The sequence below is a fragment of the Bubalus bubalis genome, chromosome 6, assembly GCF_019923935.1.
Source record: "Bubalus bubalis isolate 160015118507 breed Murrah chromosome 6, NDDB_SH_1, whole genome shotgun sequence".
NCBI lineage: Eukaryota > Metazoa > Chordata > Mammalia > Artiodactyla > Bovidae > Bubalus > Bubalus bubalis.
The window spans coordinates 56,704,233-56,730,367 of record NC_059162.1 but is presented as its reverse complement, the minus strand read 5'-3'; the positions used below and the strand labels follow the sequence as shown (position 1 = coordinate 56,730,367).

The window sequence follows — 26,135 nt, the reverse complement described above, 5'->3', positions numbered from 1 at the left end:
CCTGGGGGCTGCCGTCTATGGGGTCTCACAGAGTCAGACACGACTGAAGCGACTTAGCAGCAGCAGCAGAGCACTCCATTCATGTCACTATTTTTTAAATATTTATTTTGTGGTACTTGAATTATTTGTTTACATATATGTCTTCTCCAGAATGCTGTGAACTTCCAGAAGCAGGGACTATACTTCATTCACCTTTGTCAACCCCACATCTACTATGGTGCTTAGGTTGTCTGTGAACACTTAGCAAGTGGCTCAGTGAGGGAATTCTGCACCTTTTAAACCTAGTGTTGCATAGCAGTGATGCTGGATACTTGATGTATTATAATAATTAACATCCAACAATTAATGTTTTCCCAAGTTAGCAGTGCCCTCTGTTGCATGAGAAGGCAGTGGAATTTTTTTGTTCTATATTTACCTTTTTGTTTTTTAGAATGGCTATTTCTTTCCTTGGTCTCAAAGCTTTAGGCAGAAGGTACTGATCTTCTGCCTAAAAAGGGTACAGTACCCTTTTTTTTTCAGTGGACACTGAAAAAAAATCTCTTAGTATTATTTAATCTTCTAGAAAAATATATACTTATGTTACTATGGAAAGTCTGCAAAATTTTGTAAAATCTAGTAATGTAACTCTTTTGTGACCTAGTACTTTAAAATTTATCAGTAGTTATTTCTAAATTCACTTCAATGCCAACTGCTTCATTTCTTTTTTTAATTTTAGCCCTGTCATTTACACTAGCTCTTACTCGGTAATTGTCAGTATCCATCTCCCTCCTTCAATTAAAGGAATGTTAATGTTGGTAAGGAAAAGATTCACAGTCACATAGGTTCCTACATCCACCGTTTGTCATGTCAGCCCTGGATACCATGGTTTTGTGGTTGCTATCCTATTTCATTTGGGGAATTAGGTAATAATACTATTTAATATAGCCAACAATAATAGGTCATATCTATTGAGTACTTATTGTGTATCAAGCTCTTTTTTTAAGCCACATACTATGTATCATTTCAGGTGGTCCATACAATAATTTGATGGGATAGTTGCTGTTATTTCTCCATACATTTTAAATATGAGAGCAGTAGGGCCTACAGATGCAGATAGCCTTTTATCTAAGCAGAAATCAAGGGGGAGCTAACTCTCAGCTTCCAATTTTCTGTAGAAAATGCGTAGCAAGATATTTGTAGAAAAGGGTTTGAGTGTAAATGCCATCACTACCAAGCATCAAATTTTGTTTAATTATTGACCTTTGATTATAGGAATTAAATGTTTAAAGTAATAATCTAAATAATCTGGTTGTTTAAGTGAAAAAGGTGATTATAACTTTGTTTCTCTAGTATGCTGAACTGAGTTTTGTGGGAGAGGAAGAGATCTGGACTAGAGTGTTTTTATTTCATTTGTTTGTTTTTATTTTGTATTTTAAGACCTTGAAGTTTTATCAGAGTAAAACATTTATTTATAGAAAAGTTCATTTCTGAAATGTGGCCCAAATGTTTAGGAGAAGGCTAATAGAAGTTAGCAAACCAATGGGAAAATTCTGGCGGCCAGCGTTTGAGTGACTGTCAGCTTGTGTGATGTGATGAGTAGAGAAACCCGAGGGCTGGTGTCACTGCTGGAGTCAGCGGAGCCGTTCATCTTGGTTAAGACCTCAGTGGATTCACTCAAGTTTTACACAGTAAAGATGGTTTCGAGTTGCGTTAACTTGATTTCTCTCACTTGGTTTACTTTTTTCATCACATATTTATAAAGAAAGAGCAGGGGGACTTCCCTGGCAATCCAGTGGTTAAGACTGCTTCCAATGAAGGGAATGTGGATTCAACACCTGGTTAGGGAACTAAGATCCCACACATGTTGTGGCTTAAAAAATAAATAAATGATAAAAGAAATAGGACTTCTGTTGTACACTAAGATCTGGCACACTCATGTATGTTCACCAATTTCTGATTGTTTATAGTTTTTTTTTTTGTTTTGTTTTGTTTTTTTTTTGTATCTTCCTTGTTATTGGCCTTCTTTGTGTTGTTTCTTTGAAGTTGGTAGGAGTGACACACCTCTGCCAAATGATAAAAAGGAACTATAAAGGAGGCAAAACCCAAACTATTTTTCCACTTTTATATTGTCTAATAAAATGTGTGGTAGGTGAATTAGGGTAAATCAAGCTTTTAAAACAAAGAAATTCAAATGTTTAGATAGATTTTTTTCTGTCATACATAAAAGCCTAAAGGTGAGGGGCCCAGGATCTTAGAGCAGCTTTGCTCTGCACCGTCATTCAGCGAGTGAGGTTCCTGCCATATTGTTACTCTGCTGCCCTTCAGGGGCTTGCCCTCATGTGCTTGGTTAAATTGGGGTCACCACAGCATCTGCCTTCTAGCTCGTGGGTAGGAGGAAAGTAGAGGCCCACCAGTTTCCTTTTAACTAAGAGACCCAGAACTTGATCACATTACTTCTGCCTCCAGCTGACTGGCAAAACTTAGTCATATGGCCACACCTAACTGCAGGAGAAACTAAACATTGTGATTAAAAGAAGGGAAGAGTGGATTTTGGTGGTAAATCTGTCTCCCAGAGTTGGCTAGCAGATTTTAAAGTGAAGTGAAGTGAAGTCACTCAGTCGTGTCCGACTCTTTGCGACCCCATGGGCTGTAGCCTACCAGGCTTCTCCGTCCATGGGATTTTCCAGGCAAGAATACTGGAGTGGGCTGCCATTTCCTTCTCCAGGAGATCTTCCTGATCCAGGGATTGAACCCGGGTCTCCTGCATTGTAGGCAGATGCTTTACCGTCTGAGCCACCAGGGAAAGTTTTTAGCAGATTTTAAGCTACTGGCCAAAAGTAAACTTGAAGATTATCAGCACATTTGCTTTGTCTGAAAAACAAATACTTTCAGCAGTTTAGAACACAGGAAGTAGGAGTTGGCTAACTTGAGAACTTGGGTTAAAATAGCAATCCCACATGCTTACTCATTAATCAGTTTTGATTCCAATAGTGGATATTTAAATTTGTCTATATAGTGACTGTCTGTAAACTTTTAATACTGTAACCTCTTTTAATACCCTAATTTATTACATTTAAACAAAATCTTTCTAATGTCTTTGAATTTTACACACACAAAATGGTGGAACAGTTTGTGAGTTCACCCACAATCACCTTAGTAATTCATTTCTTTTTTTTTTTTTCTTTCTTTCTTTCTTTTTAAACTTTACATAACTGTATTAGTTTTGCCAAATATCAAAATGAATCCGCCACAGGTATACATGTGTTCCCCATCCTGAACCCTCCTCCCTCCTCCCGACTATTCAGACAGAGGTATAATGAAGCAGAGCACCTCTTCTGAGTTTCAGAGGCACCATACTGTGATTTGGGATTCATTTAAAATTGAATAGGCACGGAATCAGAAACCTTCTGATATATCACCACTTGATTTATTGGAACCTGGAACATGGTAGAGAGATAGATACATAGGTTTTGTTTTTATGTGCTACAAGTTGGCATAAAGGATAATAAAACCAATTTTTAGAAAGTGACTCAGACCAGCAAATTTAAATAGACCATCTGGTAAATTTCAGAAATAATACTATGGCCATGGAAATGGGGTTGATTGAGTCTTAAGTATAAACTGAGATGTTTTCATTTTAAAAAATAGAGTGATGTGTGTGTGTGTGTGTGTGTGTGTGTGTGTGTGTGTGTTTGGGGGAAGGGGAATCCTAAGATAATTTTGGAGAACTTTAAGGAACGTCAAAATGCTTCATGAAACAATGTTACCACTCCTGTCTTCATCTCAACCAGAATTGTGCCTTTAAACCTCATGCAAAATCTCCGAAGTGCAGTCTTCCCCAGCCATTTACAAATATTGATTGTGCAAACAACTGGTGTAACAATATATTGTATGCTGTGGAGGACACAAATCCATACTGCGTGATCCCTCCAAGAAGTTTTTCTGTAGTTTGGAAGAGTGAACATAATATTTTTTTTTCAAAGTAGATGAAACAAGTTCTTTAGATAAATAGATATACATATCTGATTCTAACAGTTGATCCTATTACAAGGCAGTATATAATTAATGTATATGAGTTTAAAAGAATGAGTGACCTGAGGCCAGAGTAGTCATTGGAAAGATAGCGTCTTGTATATTAGATTAGTAGAGGACAGCACTTTCAGAGAAAGAAAATGTATTTAGCAAACATATATAGATCTGCAGGAACATATGACTTGCTTGAGAAACTGTAGAACAGGTTAATCTGGTAAAGAAGTTATACATAGAGATAAGACTAGCACATTGAAGTCAGAGTATGAAGCATTCTTTAAAGCCAGGATAAAGAGTTTGTGTCTTCTTTCTTTCAATATATTAGAAGCTTTTGACGTTTTCTGAGTAGAAGTTGTAAAAGTGACTACTTAGACTATCTGGTGGTCTAAGAGCAGATTGAAGGAAGAGAGGAAACAGAACCTGATTAGAAAGTGATTGTAAGGATGGAGAAATGGCATTGTGAAATCCTGATGAAAGTAAGATTGGAGGGAAAAAAAAAAAAGATCGAAAGACATTACCTCAAGGAAGTTAAGTGAAGTAGAGGAAAAATTAAGAAATGTTCTGAGATCTTGAGTCTGAATTACAAGGGGCAATGTTGTTGTATTGCCAGAAATACAAAATATGAGGTAATACTGGAAACTCAATGAAAAGGCACACTAGGTATCAGAAAATACGTAAGAAGTGATTCATCTAGGGGTACAGATTTGGAAAGCTTCTGCCTGGAAATCATAAAGTATTCCAAGGAAGTGTGAATAAGCTAAGGAAGGGTGTAGGTAAGAAAAGACATCTGAATTTCCATACTTGGTAGAAGGACCAAAACATGCCTTAAAAGAAGATAATGATAGTATGTTCAGAAAGGTACAGAGAAGCAACAGAAAGCCCAAAAGGGCAGTGTTCAAAGAAATAGACAAGTGCTGTGGAGGTCAAGGAGAATAAGAACCAATAAAACATTGTATTTGACTGTTAGGGAGGACAGGTGGGGAGAGAGAGAGACAGACATGGATACATCCCATTTATTTAATGGTTATAATGAGCCAGCCAGTCTTTGTGGTAGATTGTTTTACATCCATCATTTTATTTCTTCTTCAAAATAAGACTATGTCCTTGGTTTCTAGATGAGGAGACTAACACAAAACTTAAGTTTTCTGGTTCAAGATTCAAGCCCAAGTCATAAAACGTTTTCCTGTATCATGGGAAAGGCCATCTGTAAAAGAAAGGGGCAAGTCAGTTGTGGACTGCAGTTTGCTGTTGCCTCTTAAATGTTGCCAGAATAAAGATAATTATCCCACTGTTTCTCTATTCATAGATCTAAGGATTTGGGGTCCTATTCTCAATAGCATTTTGGTTGAAAGGGACCTTTGAATTTATCTAACTTTATATGAAATGTATTACAAAATGAGGTTTAGAGGCCGTAATGACTTACTCAAGATAAGGTCAAACCTGGTTCTAGAAACTCAGAAGTCTGGACTCTGGATGCATTCTCTTTCTACTCTTTCATACTCTCTCTTCTCAGAAGTAACAGGTGGTATTTATAGATGACTGCTGCAACAGCCTGAGCTTCTAAGTTTGGCATCTTAATATCATTTCAGATAGATAAAGCCTACTGTAAAAGTGCCTGTGACAGATAGTAGTAAGTTCTCAAGAAAGTGAAGCTGATTTAATTTTAGACCCATAACCTGTGAGTCTCTTTCCCTTTTCATTAATTTGTATATGTACTCAGTCACTCAGTCATGTCCAGCTCTTTGCAGCCGCCTGGACTGTAGCTCACCAAGCTCCTCTGTTGAAGAGGAGCCCACCAAGCTCCTCTTGTCCAGGCAGGAATACTGGAGTGGGTTGCCATTTCCTACCCCAAGGGATCTTCCTGACCCAGAGATCAAACCCGCATCTTTTGCATTTTGGGAAGCCCTTTAATTAATTTAGTCAGATGCATTCGGAGAGGGGGCCATATCAGTCGTAAGTATCTGGGGTCACTTTTGCCTGTACAATGATGTTTTTGTCCGTTTTAATGAGGAAAAAGGGAAAGACTTAAGTGTAGTTCTACTTTATATTATTTCAAATAATTATTTCCTGAAGAGTATCTTGAGTTTTATTTAATTTACTTTGGTAAGGGGATAGAAAATATAAATACACAGATTCAACATAAACCAGTACTTAATTTCAAGGACAAGTTATTATCTGGGGATGTTCCATTCTTATGGTAAAAGAATTCTTATAAACATTGGTGTGAAACAAAAATATGAGAAAAGCCCATGTTTAACTTTGCTCAGTGTCTCAAGTATGTTTTGTAACCTATCACTTTAAGTCACTATCTCATCCAGCTCTCTGCTGCCATTAAGATAATTGATAGGTGAAACTCGGGTTTATGGCTCACATGTTCTGCTCTGTATTTTTTCCAGACCTTTGATGAATGTGTAGCTGAGGGAGGCTCAGACTGTGCTCCAGAGAAGCTCTGGCTTCAAATCCCCTTCTTCTGTGGCCACAGCTCGGAATGCTGGTAGGGAGATAAAGTTAGCGTTAATCGATAATCTACTTATTTTTCTCCATATCTGTATTTCACAAAGGTGGATGCATTAATCAAGGGCTCAGTGTAAGGAAGTTTATGAAAGACCAGACCAAAAATAACATGTAATTAAGTAATATCTAGTTTTTTAGTTACCTTAAAAAGTGCCTTAAAAAGATTCTTCATGTATAAGATGCTTGCCATGATTTCTCAGATGCTGGTTTTTAAAGATTTTTGATATTATGTATATTGCTATATTCTAGCAGTGTTCTTAATTAGAAGTCAGGAGTCCTTTCATAAACCTCGTTTTCTCCTAAGCTTGTTGTTTTAGCCACCCATTTTAGATCAAGAAGAGGCTTAGTGGGTAAATTATTTACCTGGTTTTACTGTTAAACTGATTTGACTTTGAGAGAAGCTAAGGTAAAATAAAAATGTTTTATCTTTAATAGAGTTTATTTCTTCAGGATGTGCTGAGTTTTCAGTTTGTAAAAATAATGGTATGTATTTATTTGTTCTAGTCAATCATTTTAATAGGAAAAGTAGAAAAACAAACAAGAAACACATGCAGTTAGTGTCTTCCTTAAAACCATGAGAGACACAAGGAATGCCTTCTGTTCTTTCCATCATCGTTTGAAATGTAGCATTAGGTCACTGTGAACCTTAAGGTCTTACTCAGTAGATTCTATCAACACATAATGTAGTTGACCCTTTGAACAACACAAGTTTGAACTTTGAGGGCCCACGTAAGCACAGATTTTTTTTTTAATATGTATTACAGTAGTGCATGATCATGCACTACTGAATCCTCGAATATAAAGCTGGGGATATGGAGGGCTGGCTGGAAGTTATACACAGACTTTCAACTGGGGAGTGGGGGATTGGGTCTGGTTGGCACCCATAAACCCTCTTGTTCAAAGGTCAACTATAATAACATAAGAAGACTTGGACACTTTGAAAGAATGTCTTCTCAATTTTTAATCATTTCCTTACAACAGGAATCAGTAAATTACAACCTGGACACCAAATTTGGCCCAATACCTGTTTCTATAAATAATTTTTTTGAAAGACAACTATCTATTTTTTTATTGTCTGTAGCTCTTTTCACACTGCAGAAGCAGAATTAGGTAATTGTGATCAAGACCATATGACCTGTAAAGCCATCTTGGGCTTTACTCTCTGGCTCTTCATAGGAAAACCTTGCCACCCCCACCTTAGAACAATAGTATACTTTTCTGTTGGGTGTTAATGAGATTTTAATTGAACTTCTTTAGGGACCTTAGAAATCAGCTTGTTTACTTCTCCAACCAGCCATAGTCCTTTAGCCATGCAGTGTGGAATCTTAGTTCCACAACCAGGGGTTAAAACCTTTGCCTTTGACAGAGAAAGAAGAGAGTCCTAGCTGGACCTCAAGGGACTTCACAAGTGTTAGTATTTTTTTGTTGGTTTTTTTTTTTCCTGGCTGTATCCTTTGGCTTGGGGAATCTTAGTTGCCCAACCAGGGATCAAATCTGTGCCCCCTGCAGTGGAAATGTGGAGTCTTATCCACTGGATCACCAGAGAAGTCCCCACCCCAGCTTTTTAATGGCTGAGAAAACAAGTTTAGAAGGGTGAAAGACACTCGCTCAATATCACACTGCTTAAAGGCAGAGCTTGGAATCGGGATTAGGAAATGTCAATGCTGAAAAGAATCCAAAGGCATAATTTATTTAGGGCCAAATTGCTATTAACAGTCAGTAGCTGACAATGTAAAAATTAAAAGATCCGTAGCAGAGCCATTTCTTTAAAAAACCTAAATTCATAAATTAAATGAAGATAACCACTACACAAAATTGCTTAGACCTTCCTAGCTCTTAAAATGAGTGAAGTTTAGAGTACAGTTGACCCTTGAGCAAGGCAGGGGTTAATTCCAGTATAACTTATAGTTGGCCTTTTGTATTCATGATTCCTTGGATCGGCAGATTCAACCAACCATGGTTCATGTGGTATTATAATATCTACCATTGAAAGTTATTTGCATATAAGTGGACCTGTGCAAGTCAAACCCATGTTGTTCAAGCGTCAACTGTAAACAAAGATTAGATGCACTCATGCCTAAATCAGATAGGAAGATACATAAATATGCATATTTTTTAACTGTTCATGTTGTGTCGCCTAGTAAAATTTGAATTAGCCCTGCATGGTTCAGCAGAAATTGGAGACAGAGGCAAAGGAAATTAAGAACAGGTGTGCCTCCCGAAGGACATTAATAAAAGGGCATTAAGGCTTTGAATGAACACATGTTTATCTGTTTTTTCCATAATATACAGTGTCAAAGTCATCAAAAATACTTAGCAGATTTTACAACCAGGTTTTTTATTCTTTTTCTTTGGTTTTAGGAATGTGGGAAGCAGGTGGGCTATGGATCAAGCCAAGTATAACCTAATTAATGAATACTTTCTGGTGGGAGTAACTGAAGAGCTTGAAGATTTTATCATGTTACTGGAGGCAGCTTTACCCCGGTTCTTCAGGGGTGCTACAGAACTCTATCGTACAGGTATATAAAGGATGGTTTTTGTTTTTGTTTTTTTTAAGCTGACTTTAATTTTGCCATTTGCAAAATATGTATGATTTGAAGTCTGTTGAGTAAAACTCCAGAAAGGCAGGTATATTGTCCGTTTCTCTTCACCATTTTCAATACAGAACAAACATGGCACACAGATGGTGTTCACTAAATATCTTTTGAATGAATAAACGTGCATGAGATGATAATTAAAAGGCATTGTGGGTATAGTGGAAAGATACAGACTATAGTGCCAGCCTTAGAAATTGTGTAATACTCAGTAACGCCGGCCATGCATTCCACGCTTTAGACACGTCTGGTGCCATTTAGGTATGGGTAGGATCAGAAGACTGAATCATGTTGGTAATGAACCTGTGCTCTTGTCTGTTATAATGCTCCTAAAAGTATGTTTCAATAGCCTTGACGGTATTAAAAATCTGAAGGTGACTGTGCTGGTCCAGTCTAATCCTGATTTTTTTCCCCATATTCTTTGGTAACATGCAGAGGAACTCTTTTTTTCCTAGAATATTCATATGCCTTAGCTTTTAGTACATTGGTATACAGAATAGAGGTTATGAGAAATCAGTCCAAAGTTTGAAAATAGATATTTTATATCTTTAAAAACAAACTAGTCAGAACACCAAGCATTTGAGAGTATAAAATGTACAGTGACCATCTACACTTTACCAAGTGGCAATCCTTACTTTTATTATTTGACATCTCATTAAATCTTTAACCAGTATAAAGATTTGTCTTATGAAGGAACAAATCACTGATTAGGACACTGTTTTTGCCTGAATGATTTTAAGATGAAACAGTTATGTTACCTGCCTTCCACATGTCATCTGTTCAAATAAACAGGCATTGATTTTTATGTGTGTTCTCAGAATTTATTTACCTTTTCTCTTTTGCCTTTGTAAGTAGGAAAGAAATCTCATCTTAGGAAAACCACAGAGAAGAAACTCCCTACTAAACAAACCATTGCAAAACTACAGCAGTCTGACATTTGGAAAATGGAGAACGAGTTCTATGAGTTTGCACTAGAGCAGTTCCAGTTCATCAGAGCCCATGCTGTACGAGAAAAAGATGGAGACCTCTACATCCTTGCACAGAACTTTTTCTATGAAAAGATTTACCCTAAATCGAACTGAGTACAGGCGTGACAGTTAAGATTCTTGAACTACAACTTTGACTTTGTCTTTACCTTAGTTCTCAGCTCCACAACTTGGATTGTTGATGGGTATATAAGACACTTTGCATTAGGGTACAGACAGTGACGTCAAGGAAGTAGATTCTGGCTGATAGGTCAGTGGTCCAGGAAGTTTAAGTTTCAGCCTATTTTTTTCTGGTTAAATTTTGGTGGGAGTTATAACCTCCTGCCTGGACAAAACCTACACATCACCTAAAATAAATACCTAGCAGGTCTAATGGAAGGCTAGATGCAGTTACAGAAAAGTTCTGATACTCTGTTTTTGATAAAGCATCTTTTTCAACTAACCATCAATGAAGATGAATCCATCTGCTTCTTTGCCTGGAGGTTTGGGTTGTACTCCCCTACTGGCTAGTGTTATTAACTGTTTGGCAGTGTGTGCTTGATTTTTAAATGTTTGATCATGGTTGCTAAAAATGTTTTTGCTGTAGTTGGAATTGCCCATGTTTATGTAGGTCATTTTAGTTTTCTTTTAAAAGATGATTATTGGTGTTAAAACCAATTTAAATCATTATTAATACTGTAAAAAGAAAGCAGTATTTCTTATTCCTATCTCCCCAGTATCTAAGATTGGGGAAACACTTGAGAGAATGTTGACATTGCCTAAAGTTAAAATATTTTCCTTTAAGAAAGATTTTTTCATCATGTTTAATGGGAAAAAGTGAATATGTAATATAAACAGTCCAGTAGGGAAATTTTGACTGTTTATCCTTTAGATCATATGTTTTTTCTTCAGAATCTGTACATATTCTTGTGATGTTTTTAAAAGTGGGTCCTGATATAGATTTGACTCATCTGTGGATCCTAGAGAAGACACTCTATGGGATCCAGATTCAAATTCAGCAGCAGCTTCTTCTAGTTCTCCAGTTATATTCTGATCTCTGCCTGCCTTTCATTAGTTTTGTCTAGTTTAATTGCCAATGACTTTCTAACTTTTAGTTCTCCTAGGTAGAGTTGCTTATATTTTCCCAATTCTGCTTTTTATTAGAAATTTCTTAAAAGGTTTCCATCTTGCAGAGTTCAGATTCCAAGTTTTTAATGCTGAGTTGCATCTGACTTCTTCAGTTCAGTCGCTCAGTCGTGTCCTACTCTTTGTGACCCCATGGACTGCAGCATGCCAGGTCTCCTGTCCATCACCAACTCCCGGAGCTTGCTCAAACTCAGGACCATCGAGTCAGTGATGCCATCCAATCATCTCATCCTCTGTCGTCCCCTTCATCTTGGAGAGTTCAGATTCCAAGTCTTTAATGCTGAGTTGCATCTGACTTCTTCAGTTCAGTCGCTCAGTCGTGTCCGACTGTTTGCGACCCCATGGACTGCAGCACGCCAGGTCTCCTGTCCATCACCAACTCCCGGAGCTTGCTCAAACTCATGACCATTGAGTCAGTGATGCCATCCAACCATTTCATCCTTTGTCGTCCCCTTCTCCTCCCGCCTTCAATCTTTTCCAGCATCAGGGTCTTTTCCAGTGAGTAAGTTCTTCACATCAGGCGGTCACAGTATTGGAACTTCAGCATCAGTCCTTCCAGTGAATATTCAGGACTGGTTTCCTTTAGGATTGACTAATTCCTTTAGGATTCCTTCAGGATTGATGAATTCCTTTAGTATTTCCTTTAGGATCTGACTTCTTATTCAAGCATTATTCTAATTTCATGATTGCTCTAAGTTTTCTTAAGATGCTGCTTATATCTACAAAAGCAGTTGACTTCTTTTAGTTTACTAGATCCTGTCTTGCCCTTTCTTCAGTCTACTGTTTTATACTGCTCTGCTTGACTGTGTTCTGTCATATTCATTTCTATATGACTTTTGAGGTTCACTACTTCTTGCTCCAACTTCTTTTTATTCTTTTCTAGTTGTTCACATTTCTTTTGCATTTCTTTCATAGATAATAACTCCTGTCGAAGAACTTGACTTTTTGCATCCAGGTGCAGACATTTTGAAGATGCAGTTTCTAGCTCTACTGTAAGATCATCAAACTTGTACTTAACAGGTTTTTCTGAAGCTGTTCAGTTTTGCCTGCTTGCTTTTTGACCTGTGGTTTTAAACTTGCATTTTCAATTTCAAGTTTTTGGATGTGATCCTGTGTTTTCTCAGCACATCTCAGGGCCTCTGTATGTTGATCCTGTGCTTTTTGCATCTGACTTGTGAGTTGACATAACGTCTTCTTTAAATCCTGTGGCTCATCTTCTAAGTTAGCACAATAACATGAGTCACCTCCAGTGAATCCTCTGACATAGACTCGAGTTCATTTCCTTATTAGCCATTTCTATCTCCTTTTGTTTGGCAAGGTCAGGATTCCATTCTGTAAGATTCTTGCATTCCATTCTCGAGAAAGCTGCTTCTGATGTCATTTCTCATTTTTACAGCCTGATTCAGATTATTTCTCACAGTCTTCAGTTTTATTTCTAGTGCTCTGAGAGTGAACTCAAGTTGTTTTATTTCAACTTCTTACCAATCTTCTTTTCTTCTTAACTGCTCCCTAATTTTTTCATATAACATACCAGACTTTTTCTCTTCTCTTCTTCTTGCTTTATTATTATTATTTTTTTTTTTTACTTTACAATATTGTATTGGTTTTGCCATACATCAACATGAATCTACCACGGGTGTACATGTGTTCCCAGTCCTGAACCCCCCTCCCACCTTCTTCCCCATACCATCCCTCTGGGTCATCCCAGTGCACCAGCCCCAAGCATCCTGTATCCTGCATTGAACCTGGACTGGCGATTCATTTCTTACATGATATTATACATGTTTCAATGCCATTCTCCCAAATCATCCCACCCTCTCCCTCTCCCAGAGTCCAAAAGACTGTTCATCTCGAGCTGAGGAGCTCTCATTCCCACTCCACTCTCTGTTGCTCTGTGATTTCACTTCTTTTGTTTCTTGACAACTCTTTCTGCAGCCCACTAACCTTACTTTCCATTTTAATTTTTCCTCTAAGTAGTTCACGGTGGCTTTTTTAAAGTTCTATTAATCTTTTATAGAAAGAACTGCACCCCGAATTTTCAACAAGCTAACAGAATCTTTACACCCCATGCCAAATTGTTCATGTAGCAATATGGAATTCAACTCGCCATCCTTGGAAGCGGTTTCAGATGACTGAATTAAGTCATCAAGGTCATCCACAGAATTAGTTTGTTCTTCGACCTTGTTCTGTTCACTAGATATTTTCTTTGCAGGCTTGCCATCATCCTGATCCACTTTACTTAAAATACTGTCATCATTCACATGCAGCAGACCACTAGTCAGTGAATTGGTCATTTCACATATTGGTGTAATCACATATTATTTTGGTGTCCATTTTTCATTGTCCTTTTTCTTTACTTCCTTCATATGCATGCTAGGATCGCTACTATCAGAATCTTCATTCTCCGTAGCAGGAAACAGCTGGTTGCTATTTTTTTCCTACTCTTTCTCTGCTGAACGAATCCAGTCTTGAGCAGCATCACATATGTTGTCGGATACTTGCATTTCACTACTTTTGTTCTGCTGCTTTTCTTCTTCAACCTTGGTTTTAAAATCTTAAGACTTTATCGTCTGATGTAGGCCGTAAATCAACACCAGGTTGCTTGTTGGAAAACCTGCTTAAAGAGTCTTCCTCAGAATTCTCATCCACTGAGTTGCTATTTTCAGGAGGTGTCTCTTTTCTTTATAGTCAGTAATCAGTTGGTGAATAATAACGCCACTAACAACAGCACATTCTTCAGCAGTCCGTCCAAAAACATCTTGAGAAAAGATGTTAACACCTTGCTGAAGAAGACTGACTGCATTTGACTCATAACTGACAGCAAGCATGAGGGCTGTTCTTTTCATCTTATCAACCACATATATATTGGCTTCTTTCTGTACTAAAAACTCCAAACATTTGCTGTTTCCTTTCACTTGTAGTAACAGTGGTGTGAGGTCATCCTTGTTCCTGGCTTCTGTTATTGGCATCGTATGAAAGCAGCTCTGCTGCAAGTGATACATTCTGGCAAAAGGCAGCCTAGTGGAGAGCAGTGCTGCTGCTGACGTTGGTGACATTTGGCTTGGCACCATGCTCCAGCAGAATAGTTGCAAACTCCTCTGCTTGGCATTCTACAGCCTTCATCAGCACTGTCCTCTTTTCAGAGGTTAGGAAGGTATTTTTCTCTCCAGGAGGAGAGTTACCCCCGCTGAATGATCATTGGCACAGGCCAAGTGGAGGGTAGTCCTGTTCATCTTGTCTCCATCGTTTATGCGATTATTTCCAAGCAAGAGAATATGCTGCACTTTGGCTACATTGCCCATGCTGGTAGCTTTGTGGATCTTTCCAAGGTCCTTCTCTCAGATGTGGTACCTGGGCCTGGTGTCTTCTTGGACCTCCCAGTCATTGGAGAAGGTCGCCAGCTGCTGCCCATGCAAACAATTTGAAGGCTGGAAAACAGCCTTCTGTTGAGTGTCTAGAAAGATGGCATCTTGGAAATTGACTCCATGAGGCTAGAGGTTATATTCCTTATCTATCCTGAGGAAGAAGAAATAGGAGTAATCCTGGACCATGGTGTGGGAGTGACAGGAGAAGTAGCCCTGGCCAGTGAGGTTAAGCCTGGAGCCTGCGGGCACCTGGAGCATGCTGCCCCACGCTTGGTTGCACAGCATCTTGATCTGGGCCCAGTAGAAGAGCCCAGCATACTGCCAGGGCAGGTAGGTAGCTGTACAGGCCATGCCACTCCTGGTACAGCGCTAGCACCTTGGCATTCACAATGATCTCGGCCAGCTTGGTGTGGCAGCCCTCGCTCAGGGGTCCCCCCTCAGAGGGCAGCTGGCAGCTGCAGGAGGCCCCAGGCCAGCCAGCCAGGCAGAGCCAGGCAAGCAGCAGCGGGTGCAGCATGCTGGTGGCTGCAGCGGCGGAGGGCAAGTGCTGGGACTGGCAAGGTGAGCGCTGCACCCGGGGCAGCTGCCCGGGGCCCCAGAAGCCCAGCCCTGGGCACTCTGCTCCGTGCTGCTCTCTCCTCCACCACCAGGATCCACCCTGCCTAAAGTTTTAGTTAAGGCTTCCACATATTAATATCAAAAAAGTAAATTTAGTGTTTGTTTCTCCATGGGTTATTTGTAAAGCTGTAAACTGAGGTATCGGTGACTCCATATTATATCTCCATTAGTGAGCTGTGGTATGGGTAGGATTTTCCTACTTCTGTACTTTTCCTTGTAGACTGTTTTTACTAAGGTGCTTTATAATGTGTTTTAAAGCATTGCATTTACAAAAAAAAAAAAAAAAGGAAAATGCTGTAAATATTGCATATTTTATGTATTTGGACCAAAAGGTTATAAGTAATTAGACAAGTGATTTTGCACCAATTTTATTACGTCAAGTAAAACCATCAGATCTACTGTTCTTGTATTTCTCATTTAACTTTACTGTTAAGACATCACTGAAATGAACTTCAATAACCTTTCAATTTTGATACGAAGTACATTATTCATACTTGGGGGCAGTAGTTAAAGTGGAAAGAGTACTGGACGAGGAGTCGGAAATCTTGATTTCTTGACTTGGCTCTGCCACTTATCAGCTGTGTGACCTTGGGCAAGTCACTTAACCTCTCTCTGCCTCAGTTTCCTCTTGAAATGAGGATATAATACCTGCTGTACCTACCTCACAGGGGTGTTGTGAGGATTAAATGAGATGGCATGTGAAAGCACTTTGAAAATTGTTATGTGCGATATAAATGTAAGGTATTATGGAAACATCTTTAACATATAGTTTCATATCATTGGTTTTTTAACAAAGAAAAGAGAAAAGTTCACTTACAAGCTGGTTGAAAAAAGTTCATCTTGATATGAATTTAATAAATATCTTCTCAGTGTTTTATCTTCCCTGTTTCAACAACTATTGAAAATTGAAACACCTGTGAACTCTTAGAGATTCATGAGCAGCTGCTTGAGTTCAGGAGTTTGTTCCCTGTTTGCAAAAAGATTTCATTAGCTCACTCAGGGCAGAGGAAAATTTGCTCTTCAAATGTGGAAGACTTTTCTGTTTTTATTTTACATTGCCATTCAGAAATGGTAGCTATTTTATACCTCTGGTTTTTTAAGGTATATTTTGCAGAATTTTATTTCCCTGTACATTCTTTACTTTCTTCCACTTCTTGAGTAGCAAAGATAAAGAATTTTGGAAACATTTTCTAAAAGGGTAACCTTTAATATGTTTAGTTTAAATAAATATCCCATAACAGGGCCTCACCAGACTATGTTAAGCATTTCAGGCACCTTGCTTTAATGGTTGTTGATTGTATGGGAGGAGGAGAGAGTGCAACTTATAAAAAGACATTTTGGACAAATTTAAAGAAAAGCTAAAAGAAGTTGACAGGAAAAGTCATTATAACACCCTTCCCCCCCCCCCAATAATAGGACAATATTAAGAGTATATCAACAGGCATACTTTTCTTACTTGACTTTCTTTTTTGTGAATTTAATACCTTTTGCAGGCATTTGTTGAAAATAGATACAAATGATTTCCTTGCCCAAAAGTAAAACACCGCCTTGGGATGGGGCATCTGACATTTATCTGCTAGGGAACCCTAGGATGTAGGTTATTCTCTGAGTCCAGCTAAATCTTACGGTGCATCAGCTCTTTTAGGTAACTACAGTGGCACATAGATCTAGGGTCAGAAGATTCAGAGAGAACATACAGTTTCAGACTTGGCAAGCCGTCGGTCTCCACCACAGCTACCCAACTCTGCCATTTTAGTATAAAAGCAGACAACACATAAGTGATGAGTATGGCTGTGTCCCAATAAAACTTTATTGCTGAAACAGGTGACAGGCCAAATATGGACCACGGGTTGCACTTTGCCAACCCCTGTAGCAGGTTATTATTTATGGAGAAATCACTTTTGAATCTATACCCTACTGGCCTAAAAGAGTTTATATACTTCCAAAACAGCTCCTAACTTATATCCAAAGAATAGCTTTCTGATCCAGGCGGTCTCTCCCACAGATTCATAAACTTTTATAACTTGGATTGCTTCCAGGTGGGCAGGTTTTCTTTCCCAGTTTAGCTGTTCAGAATAGGGGCATTTATACTATCATCTTTCAGGGTGGGTGAGAAGTATCCTTCCTGGAGACTGAGAAAGGGTTAGATTTAATCCCATGTGGTCTAATATAGTCCTAGGAGCCTGACAAGTGCAGAGTCCTTATAATACCTAACTTTATAATCAAATAAACAGAACCACTGAGATGGTAATGTATTTTTTTAAAGTGGCAAGTGTGATTTTTCTTTTTCAGCCTCTGCGCTTTTTTCAGTATTTTGAAAATAGGGGAAAATTTTTTTTTATACAATACAATAGCAAATTAACCACTTTGAATTTTAAAAGATAATATTATGTGTGTATGTGTGTATATATATATCTATATATGTTTATTTCCTAAAAGAGGGAAAAGTACCTTTTTGTTCAACTTGTATCAACTCTTGTTTTCTAATTGCTGTGAAATAGCAACTATTGATAAATTATTGTGACTTTTAAAATTTAATGGAAAGGACGTATTTTGGTTTTACCCAGCTTTAATCTGTAAAGTATCACTTAAATATATCTGACAACAACACATAAAGTATTGCATGGGGGTTACTTTTCTATCATCCATATGCATTTGTGCAACTTTGAACATACTGGGTGCTTCTGAATTCCTGATGATTGGATTTAAATGACTGGAAATCGGAGAAAAACTTACTGACTTTTAAACTTTGCATTTTATTTTCTATTTTTAAAATTCAGTTAATGCCTATAATTTGAAGTCCACTGTTATTTCTCAATATATGTCCTATCAGAGATTCCTAAAATTGTGAGTCCCATCCGTGATTTACAAACAGTATTTTGATATTGCAGGTGATTTGCTCATTGTATTTGAATAGTTAGAAAGAAAATAGTTTGTAGACAATGATTCTCTTTTTCTAATAAAATGAAATAAAAATTCTAAAAGCACTAGAGAATTGAACTAAAGGCTGGTTCCCCAATGCATAGCTGGTATTTTAATTTCTATTCAAATTCTACATAGAGAACATCTGTGTAAACCATCTCTCTGGTTTTTCCCATTGATCATTCTCAAACACACCTATGGCCCTAAAATCCTTGATTATGAGAGGCACCCGGTATTGTAACCTTTTATGAAGTTTGTCTTTTAAGAGGTCCAGGTGCTTCTACTTCATAAGTTGAAAATGTGCCTCTTCATAAGTTAATGCTGTTTGCTTTGAGAGGAAGTAAGGCAATTGCTGTTAAATTTTTGCATCCATTTACCCTACGCAAAGCTGCTGGATGATGCCAACTAAACTGCCGCTCAGGCAGCCTTTGGAGGGAAAGCAGCCCGTTTGAGATGCACTGCCAATTCAGCTCCTCTTGAGTGGAGCTTGCTTTCTGATTTACTGGAGAGGGAATTGTAAAGATAGAAATGGGCAATCAGTTCATCAGATTTATCCTGTAATTTAAGTTCATGCAGCTTTGTGACCTTTGCAGTCCTATTTATAAAAAGGACCCTGATGGTAATGATCTCTTTTAAAACCCATTACTGGTAAGCCTATGGTTTAGACACACTGGTGCTGTCTATCTGATTTTTCGGACAGCTTCTAAAGCTTTCTACTGAGACTCAGGTGTGTGAGCATCTCTAAAGCAGTGTTGAATGTAATTTTGGCAAACATGGATTGTATATTTTAACTTTCACTTTATAAATACACAAGACAGCTGAAGAAGAGTGCCTTTTCCCCCTCACAGTCCACGTTGGAAGATGCCTGTTCCTTCCTCTGTCTCTGCTTTCTCTTTTTCTCCCCCTCTGCTGTTCTCTTGATTCATTTACACAATACTGTTTCCAAGTTGAAACCATTTTGTCACATCTGTTGGAGAGATAATCACTCCTTCTCCTTAATATTCTGCCAGCTCTCTGTTGTTCAAGTGTTTCAGTTGATTACCTGATGAAAAAGCTATAAAATAAACACTCAGTGGGAAGGGGAAAAATGGTTTGGTGTCCTGTTTTAATATTTTCTTCCATGGCCTTGATGCCAAAAGAGATTTTTCCAAGTGGAGTCCGCGTGCAGTGTCATGAACTTAACCTTCAGATATCACTGCCAGCAGAGAGGTACGTGTCTTCCCTGGTCTGTCATGATTTGGGGGTTTATTTGTGACTTGCAAACTGACAGGCCTTTGCTGCTTTTTGCCTTGTACTTCACTACTGGTGCTGAAATTTCAGATAGAAAACTTACAAGATATACTTAGGATATATTCATAACTAGAAGAAAAAAGGGCTGTCAGCTTAGAATAAAAAGGGAATTTGAAAGAAAAAGTTAATCTGGTTAACATTTACTGCAGAGTTTAGATGTGTCTGTAATGTTCCTTTGAGAATACCCACGTCTGCTGATTCTCTTTTCACTCTTAAAGGAGAGACTATCAGTTAACAGTTTTCCTGTTCTCAGCCCTGGCTCATTGTTCCTAGCAAGTATTGTATGATACTGGGTTGAGTAAATACCCAATTCAGTAATGTGTTGTCTAAACAGGGAATTTGGTCTACATCCACAGAGGCAGAACAGGGAGCATGAATTTGGGAGTCAAATGGACCTGCATTTAGCAGTGTAACTAATCAGTGAAGAGAACAGTATTTTTGTTGTAAAGGTTGGAAAAGGTAGATACAAAGTGCTGGCCAGGGCAGACCAATAACTGGTAGAGCTTTTATGTACTGGGTTAGAGTATTGTCAAGAAGTTGACAATATTGCCCTTCTGACCCTGCAGAATACTATTAGTGTTGCTCTAGAAAAGATGTGTTTATAAATGTTTTATAAATACTGCTGAATTTTACTTTTTTATTGACAGCCCACTACTGCCTTTTTTTTTTTAACTTATATCCTATAGCATAGCTAGTATTGATGATGATACCTGCTGTTGTTTGCATCTACAAATTTTCTTTGAGAAAAGGGGGTTGCTGATTGTCCTAAAGGAGAACTTGCTTGTTCCAGAAGTGGCTGTGTTCACGTATTATTCTTGAACAGTGTGGACTTAAAGTAGCACATACATAAAACTCAGGATACCTGGAGTAATTTGCGTTCTTTGATTGGCATTCTTTCAACAGAAAGGAAACTATCCATCCTCTAAGAAAAGAGAATGTTTGCCTTGGCTATAAATTCATTAATTCCACATTTTTAGGATATCTGAAAAATAAACTTACTATGAATCTAAACTGACATATTTTCACCACACTCTTACCATCACGAGCTCCTTTTCTCAAAGCAGCAGTTGAACTTTCTGAATTTTCTTCCAGTAGTGACAGGTGCCACAATGCAAATTCCAAACCACTGTCCATTTGTTTTCTTGCTGTGAAGGCATCTGCCCACCAGTTGCCCTACCTTGCCTCCATTATACCCTGTCTCACCTTTGTTACCACAGAGCCCACAGGTGGCACCTTGCAGCAAAACACAATAACAGCGTCAACAACAAAATTGACTTTAAATTGCAGATTTTTCCCTTTCTACTTCAGGAATAACCAGTTGAACAAATTAAAATAAATAAATAAACTTGCTACACAGTTACTGTTCTCTTTGTGGCTTACTATATTTCTTCTAGTAGCATGAGACTAAAAGTTTAAAAACATGTCAAGGGCCTATGTAAGGTAAAATGGATTTCTAGATAATGCATTTAGTTTGTAAGACCTGTGAGGAGACACAACAGGAAAAAAAGATCTTTTTTTCTATCTTTCACCTGTTTCGTTCTATGAGAGATAATACTAAGCCCCTTGAATAGATTATTTTTTGGTCTGAAAACAATGACAGTGGGGATTCATGAAAAGATAATCCTGAAGAGTTGGCTAGTTGTTCCTCTCCACGTCTTTTGGTCCCGTGTTTATTCCAAACCAGATGACCAACTTGGTGAGATCACCATATGGTTTTTTGTAAAATAAACTTTAGTATCTTTGCTTTTTACATTGAAAACTGAGGTCTCAGACTTCATTTGATTTCCCATACATCCATAAGACTCAGTACCTGCCTCCTTTCCCCCTAGTCCTTCATCATACACATACTGCTTCTGGAGATTCTCCTAGCCTGACAACTAAAAAGAAAGAAGCAATCACAAGGTGTAGAGAATTCTACGGCCAGCTGTGAGAAGGAGGCAGTTTGTATGGTGGTTAGAATATGGGCTCTGGAGCACCACCGCTTACTAGCTAACTGATCTTTAACAAATTAACCTCCCTACATCTGAATCTTATTTGTAAAATGAGACTAACACTAATCAACAGTCTGAGGATTAGTGAGATATGTATAAACTTAGTACTTGCTTCCTGTTATATAGTAAGCTCTCTAATGAAGAGCCAAATTACCTGCTAGGATAAATAAGAAAGCAAAAGAGGAGGAACCATCTGTGGACATACTGTGTCACAGTGTGCATCCATGAAGTCATTCATTGACCTGTGCACATGACCTGAGGAACAGGAAAGATGAGCAAAACAGGCATGACTTTTATTGATAAGAGATGAGGTGAAGAAATACCAAGCATCATGCAGGGATCTCTTTCCTTACTAATAAACCACCACCTTTTGTTGTTAAGGCTTCATAGAGAAGGGCATGGCAGCCCACTCGGGTTTTCTTGCCTGGAGAATCCCATGGAGAGGAGCCTGGCAGGCTACAGACCGCAGGGTCGCACAGAGTTGGACACTACTGAGTGGCTGAGCACGGCACAGCACAAGGATTCATAACCCACCTCTACCCCCAGACCTTTCCATGCATGTAACGGCTTCATCTCTTAGTTTAGCCTTGAAATAGTAGAAGCACCACATGGCCCAAGCAATCAAGTTCTAAACATGCAGTATCTATTACTTAGCTCTAAAATGCACTTTCATCTTGAAATCTGTGACAGGCTTCGTTTCATGACAAATCTGTCCACCCACTTCTCCAGATCGTAGTTGGGTTTGTGGGTTAAAATGCTAAGCTTTTACTCTGGGAGGCACTGTTAATCTTTGTTGTAATTTTTAGTTCTATCATATTTTAATTCCAAGGTCATTTAAACAGTGAGAAAGACAAAGCAGTGCTTTATTTGTAGTCCCAATCTAAAAAACGGGCTGTATTCTGAGAATTTATTATAAACCAGTTCTTTGAAATCCATGTGAAACCAACATTACACATGTGGGCAAGCCTAACCCATAAAAGCTAAATACTAATGGAGTTATCCCTTCATTAGAGCAGAGGAATCTGAGGGTGGTGTCCTATTGGGGAACTTAAAGTTGAGTTTTTCTGCCATTTTCCCCAATGAGATTTTTCAGTCTTGAGCCCTAAAGCTGAGTGGTTCATATTTTAACCTGTGGGGCATGTAAGCAGAGGATGAAGTAATCACATTTGAGTTTTGAAAAGTAGATGCAGCAGTGTAGAAAATGTGCTCTCGGGCTGAAAGCTGGGGACACAGAACCTCTGAGGAGGTTACTGCAGTTGTCAAAGGAAGTGGTGATAACACTGGGGAGAAGCAGATGGATCTCAGGGACAGAGGACCCAGCACTTGGTGACAGATGGGGTGTGATTAGTAAATGAAGAGAGGGGGCAATATTTGGGTTTGCAAAACACTGTGTCTATACAGATGCTCAACATCCTTTGCCTTTGCCCCAGCTATGCAGCGGTGGTGGTTTTCCATCTAAAAGTTTACAAAATAGACCAGTGTCTGTCCAGAGAAGCTAGGACCACAAAGACAGGATTCACTGTCTCACTATTAAGTATTTCATTCCCGTGCCTCTTCTGGATCAGATTTTGTGACCTGGGTTAGGGTTTGGCAAAGAACTTCCTTCAAACACCCTACTGCCCTGTGGTTTGATGTCAGACATCTAGTGAAACACGCCAATCAACTTCAGCCTCGTCTCGTGTGACTTCCCTAAAGCTGAAGCTTCAAAATTAAAGTCAGGCCTAGAGATGTTGCACATCATTAGTGCTTGAGAGAGTTTACAGGGAAACAGAATTGTAGGGTTTCAGTCAAAGGTCTGGGCAACTGGATTGCTAGAGCTGTGAGCCTATCGGTGATGCTGGAAAAGAAACGGGATGAGCCTGAAGAGCAGACCGACTCTGACTAGACTTTCTAAGTACTACCTCTCCCCACCCCTCCCAGTAAACAGGAAACATAATGACATGTATTTTGAACTGTAAGAATGTTAAGAAATTCCTCTCTCTCAGCAGTCCACTGAGAGGCTGGAGTCAGGCAGGCTCAAGACATCATCCTGAGATTCTAGAACCACGGTTTCGCTCCGTCTCCCTCTCCCTCTCTTTCCTTTCCAAAGTTTTGGTAGAAAGTTGACATCAAAGAAAGTCTGACACTAAATCAATTTGTGATTTGATAAGATTGTGCCTTTTTAAAGGTGCAAGTTGCATCTTTAACCTGTATCTAATTGTTAGAATCTGGCAAAGACAGACCTACAGTCCCCATGTGATCTGGCGTCCAAACTTTGGTTTTATTTCACAAATACGGGCCAATTTGGCATAAGTCAGGGTATTTCACATTGTATCCCTAGAGATTTACTTACAGTGATTGTAACAATAACATTTAATTTGTATCTGTTTTACAGATTATGGGTGTTCCCTTAATAACACAGTGAGACTGAGATATTACAAAAAAAAATGTAGAGTGTTTTCAGAGTCTTACATGTTAGAAACGGACGTTTTTTAAGCATCTCTCAAAACTGACGGGTGAAGTGTATGTTTTCTGGGTAACAGAGCTCACCAGTGATTTGAAGTGGGCTTCCATTTGAAGTGAGCAGCGCCTTTCTGAAAATGGCTGAGGGGAAATAAGTGACATTTTTATTCAGCCAAGAGTAACCGGAGACTTATTTTTTCTTCCTTTAAAAGTAATTTAAGTTCTCCAGGGGATTGGTAATTAGGTCTCTTGGCATAGCGTGGTTATCTGATCAGACTGCCATGCCCGTAAACACTGAAAATGTAGGATGATTCATTCATAGTGTTTTTAAGGGAGATGATGGGCTTTCAACTCCTCTCTTGCTCTTTCTCACTCTTACTCTCTGTTTCTCTCTTTGTCTCTCAAATGGGGGCTTTTCAAACTTTAGACAAGAACAATGTTGAAAAAGTGGGCCGGTTATATTTTGCTTCTCTGTCTCTACCAGGCTAATGGCTCCCTATTTGATCATTTAAACACTGGTCCAAATCCAGATGGAATTAGATGCCCCTTACTGCAGTCAGACAGTCTGTAACGTTTGATACGGATCTTCTGAGTGGACAAGATGAGATTAGATTGGTCTCTCTGGGAGCCAACACTATTCATTTTGTAAGAAAAGTTATCCTGGAGACCTGAGTACTGCCAAGAGCAAAGGAGAAACAGAGCCCAGTCTTTTCCTCTTATCAAGATCCACAGTTGGTTCCACATTAAGCCGTGGCGCACTCGATGGTAAAAGGGTTTGAATAATGAGTTGGATCAGAAGCCTAGAAGGAGGTCTCTGCCACCCACGACTGGAATATGAATTTCATGTGTTGTAACTTTATTACCATTTTTTGTTTAACATATGACAGAGACCGAAATGTCTGGCAAGGAGTCAGTGGCTATTTTTACTTATTGGGGTTTTTTTCATTTAATATCTCTTGAGCCCCACAATATGCCAGTCCCTGCACTACCAACCTCCATGGACTATGAAATTTAACCCTTAGAATAATCCTCATGTTTAATCCTTTACAATTGTATAGAATGTTATAGTTTATAAGGCACTTTCCTATTTATCTTCACATAACACTGGCACCTAAAAGATGGGTATCATTGTCTTCATTGTACAACTGAGGGAACTGACATGGTAAGAGGAAGAGGGTCTAACCCATCCCCCATGAGTCTTGCTTCACCAGACTCCTTCCTGCTATGTTCCTGTCTCTCCAAGCAAACAAAGGCTCTGGTACAGATTAACAGTGGCAGCGGTTCTCAGAGTGTAGTCCTATCCCTGGACCAGCAGCATCAGTATCACCTGGGAGCTTGTTGAAAGGCTAATGCTTTAGCCCCAGAACCTTCTGAGTAGGGTCAGTGATCTGTATATGCTAACAAGCCCTCCAGGTAGTTCTGACACTGACTCAAGTTCAAGACCCACTGGACTAGAGCACTGGTCCAAAGATGAGAGGGCAGGCTCACCCAGCTTAACCTGTATACGACCTCCCATAATAAAAGGTTGTGAGCCAAAATGTTGTCTTGCCCTAACATTGTCTGTTTTGGGGTTCCTTATTGTAGTCTGAGGCTTCCCAGGTGGCTCAGTAGTAAAGAATCCACCTGTCAAGCAGGAGATATGGGTTCCATTCCTGGGTCGGGAAGATCCCCTGAAGGAGGGAATGGCAACCCACTCCAGTATTCTTGCCTGGAGAATTCCATGGATAGAGAAGCTTGGCAGACTACAGTCCATGGGGTTGCGAAGAGCTGGACATGACTTAGCGCCTATAACAACTATAGTCTACTTAGATATTCCATTTTGGTAAATTCCTTTCTGAAATACCCTTGGGAGACAGGCAGTTCAATAAGAAGATAAAGGTCTCTGGACGTCTTGTGGAGTAAGGCACAAAGTCTGCCCCATCTAGTGAGTTTTTGTTTTCTGGATGAGATGAACAGGAGGGATGGTCCCCAAAATGATTACTAGAATGTCCAAATCAGGATATCCAGAAATATACCAGAAGGTCCAAAATTGCTGTCCAGAGTAAGCGTTTTACACCTAGGTCTTTCCTAGCCCAAGTTCCTTGTTCACTCCCAATACTGCACTGTGATGGAGTTAATGGCAGCAGGGCTCCTTGCCCCCTGCCTTGCAATATTTGCGCAGCTATGGCTTGAGGCAGTATGGGGGTACCTGCAGCTTCTTGGAAATCCCCAGTGCTTTCCTCATCAGCTGAGATCCATAGCCTGTGGTCCCATGTAGGCTCTTCTAGCTGTGTGAGGTAA

The 26,135-nt window shown here is 39.1% G+C and overlaps 1 protein-coding gene and 1 pseudogene across 5 annotated transcripts in view; one reads left to right on the top strand and one right to left on the bottom strand.

Moving 5' to 3' along the window:
- HS2ST1 (heparan sulfate 2-O-sulfotransferase 1) overlaps positions 1-11,275 on the top strand; it is a 180,484-nt gene extending 169,209 nt beyond the window's left edge. For 4 of the 5 annotated variants that reach the window (XM_006080491.3, XM_006080493.3, XM_025288342.2 and 1 more), the window contains 3 exons: positions 6,405-6,502; positions 8,884-9,041; positions 9,969-11,275. In XM_006080491.3, the coding sequence (XP_006080553.1) occupies positions 6,405-6,502; positions 8,884-9,041; positions 9,969-10,198 (486 nt within the window). In that variant the 3' untranslated portion in view covers positions 10,199-11,275. The remainder of the gene's footprint in view (positions 1-6,404; positions 6,503-8,883; positions 9,042-9,968) is intronic. The other variant, XM_006080492.3, reaches the window with a different exon arrangement.
- Positions 11,276-13,072: 1,797 nt separating this feature from the next.
- LOC112585778 lies at positions 13,073-15,109 on the bottom strand (annotated as a pseudogene).
- Positions 15,110-26,135: the final 11,026 nt, after the last annotated feature.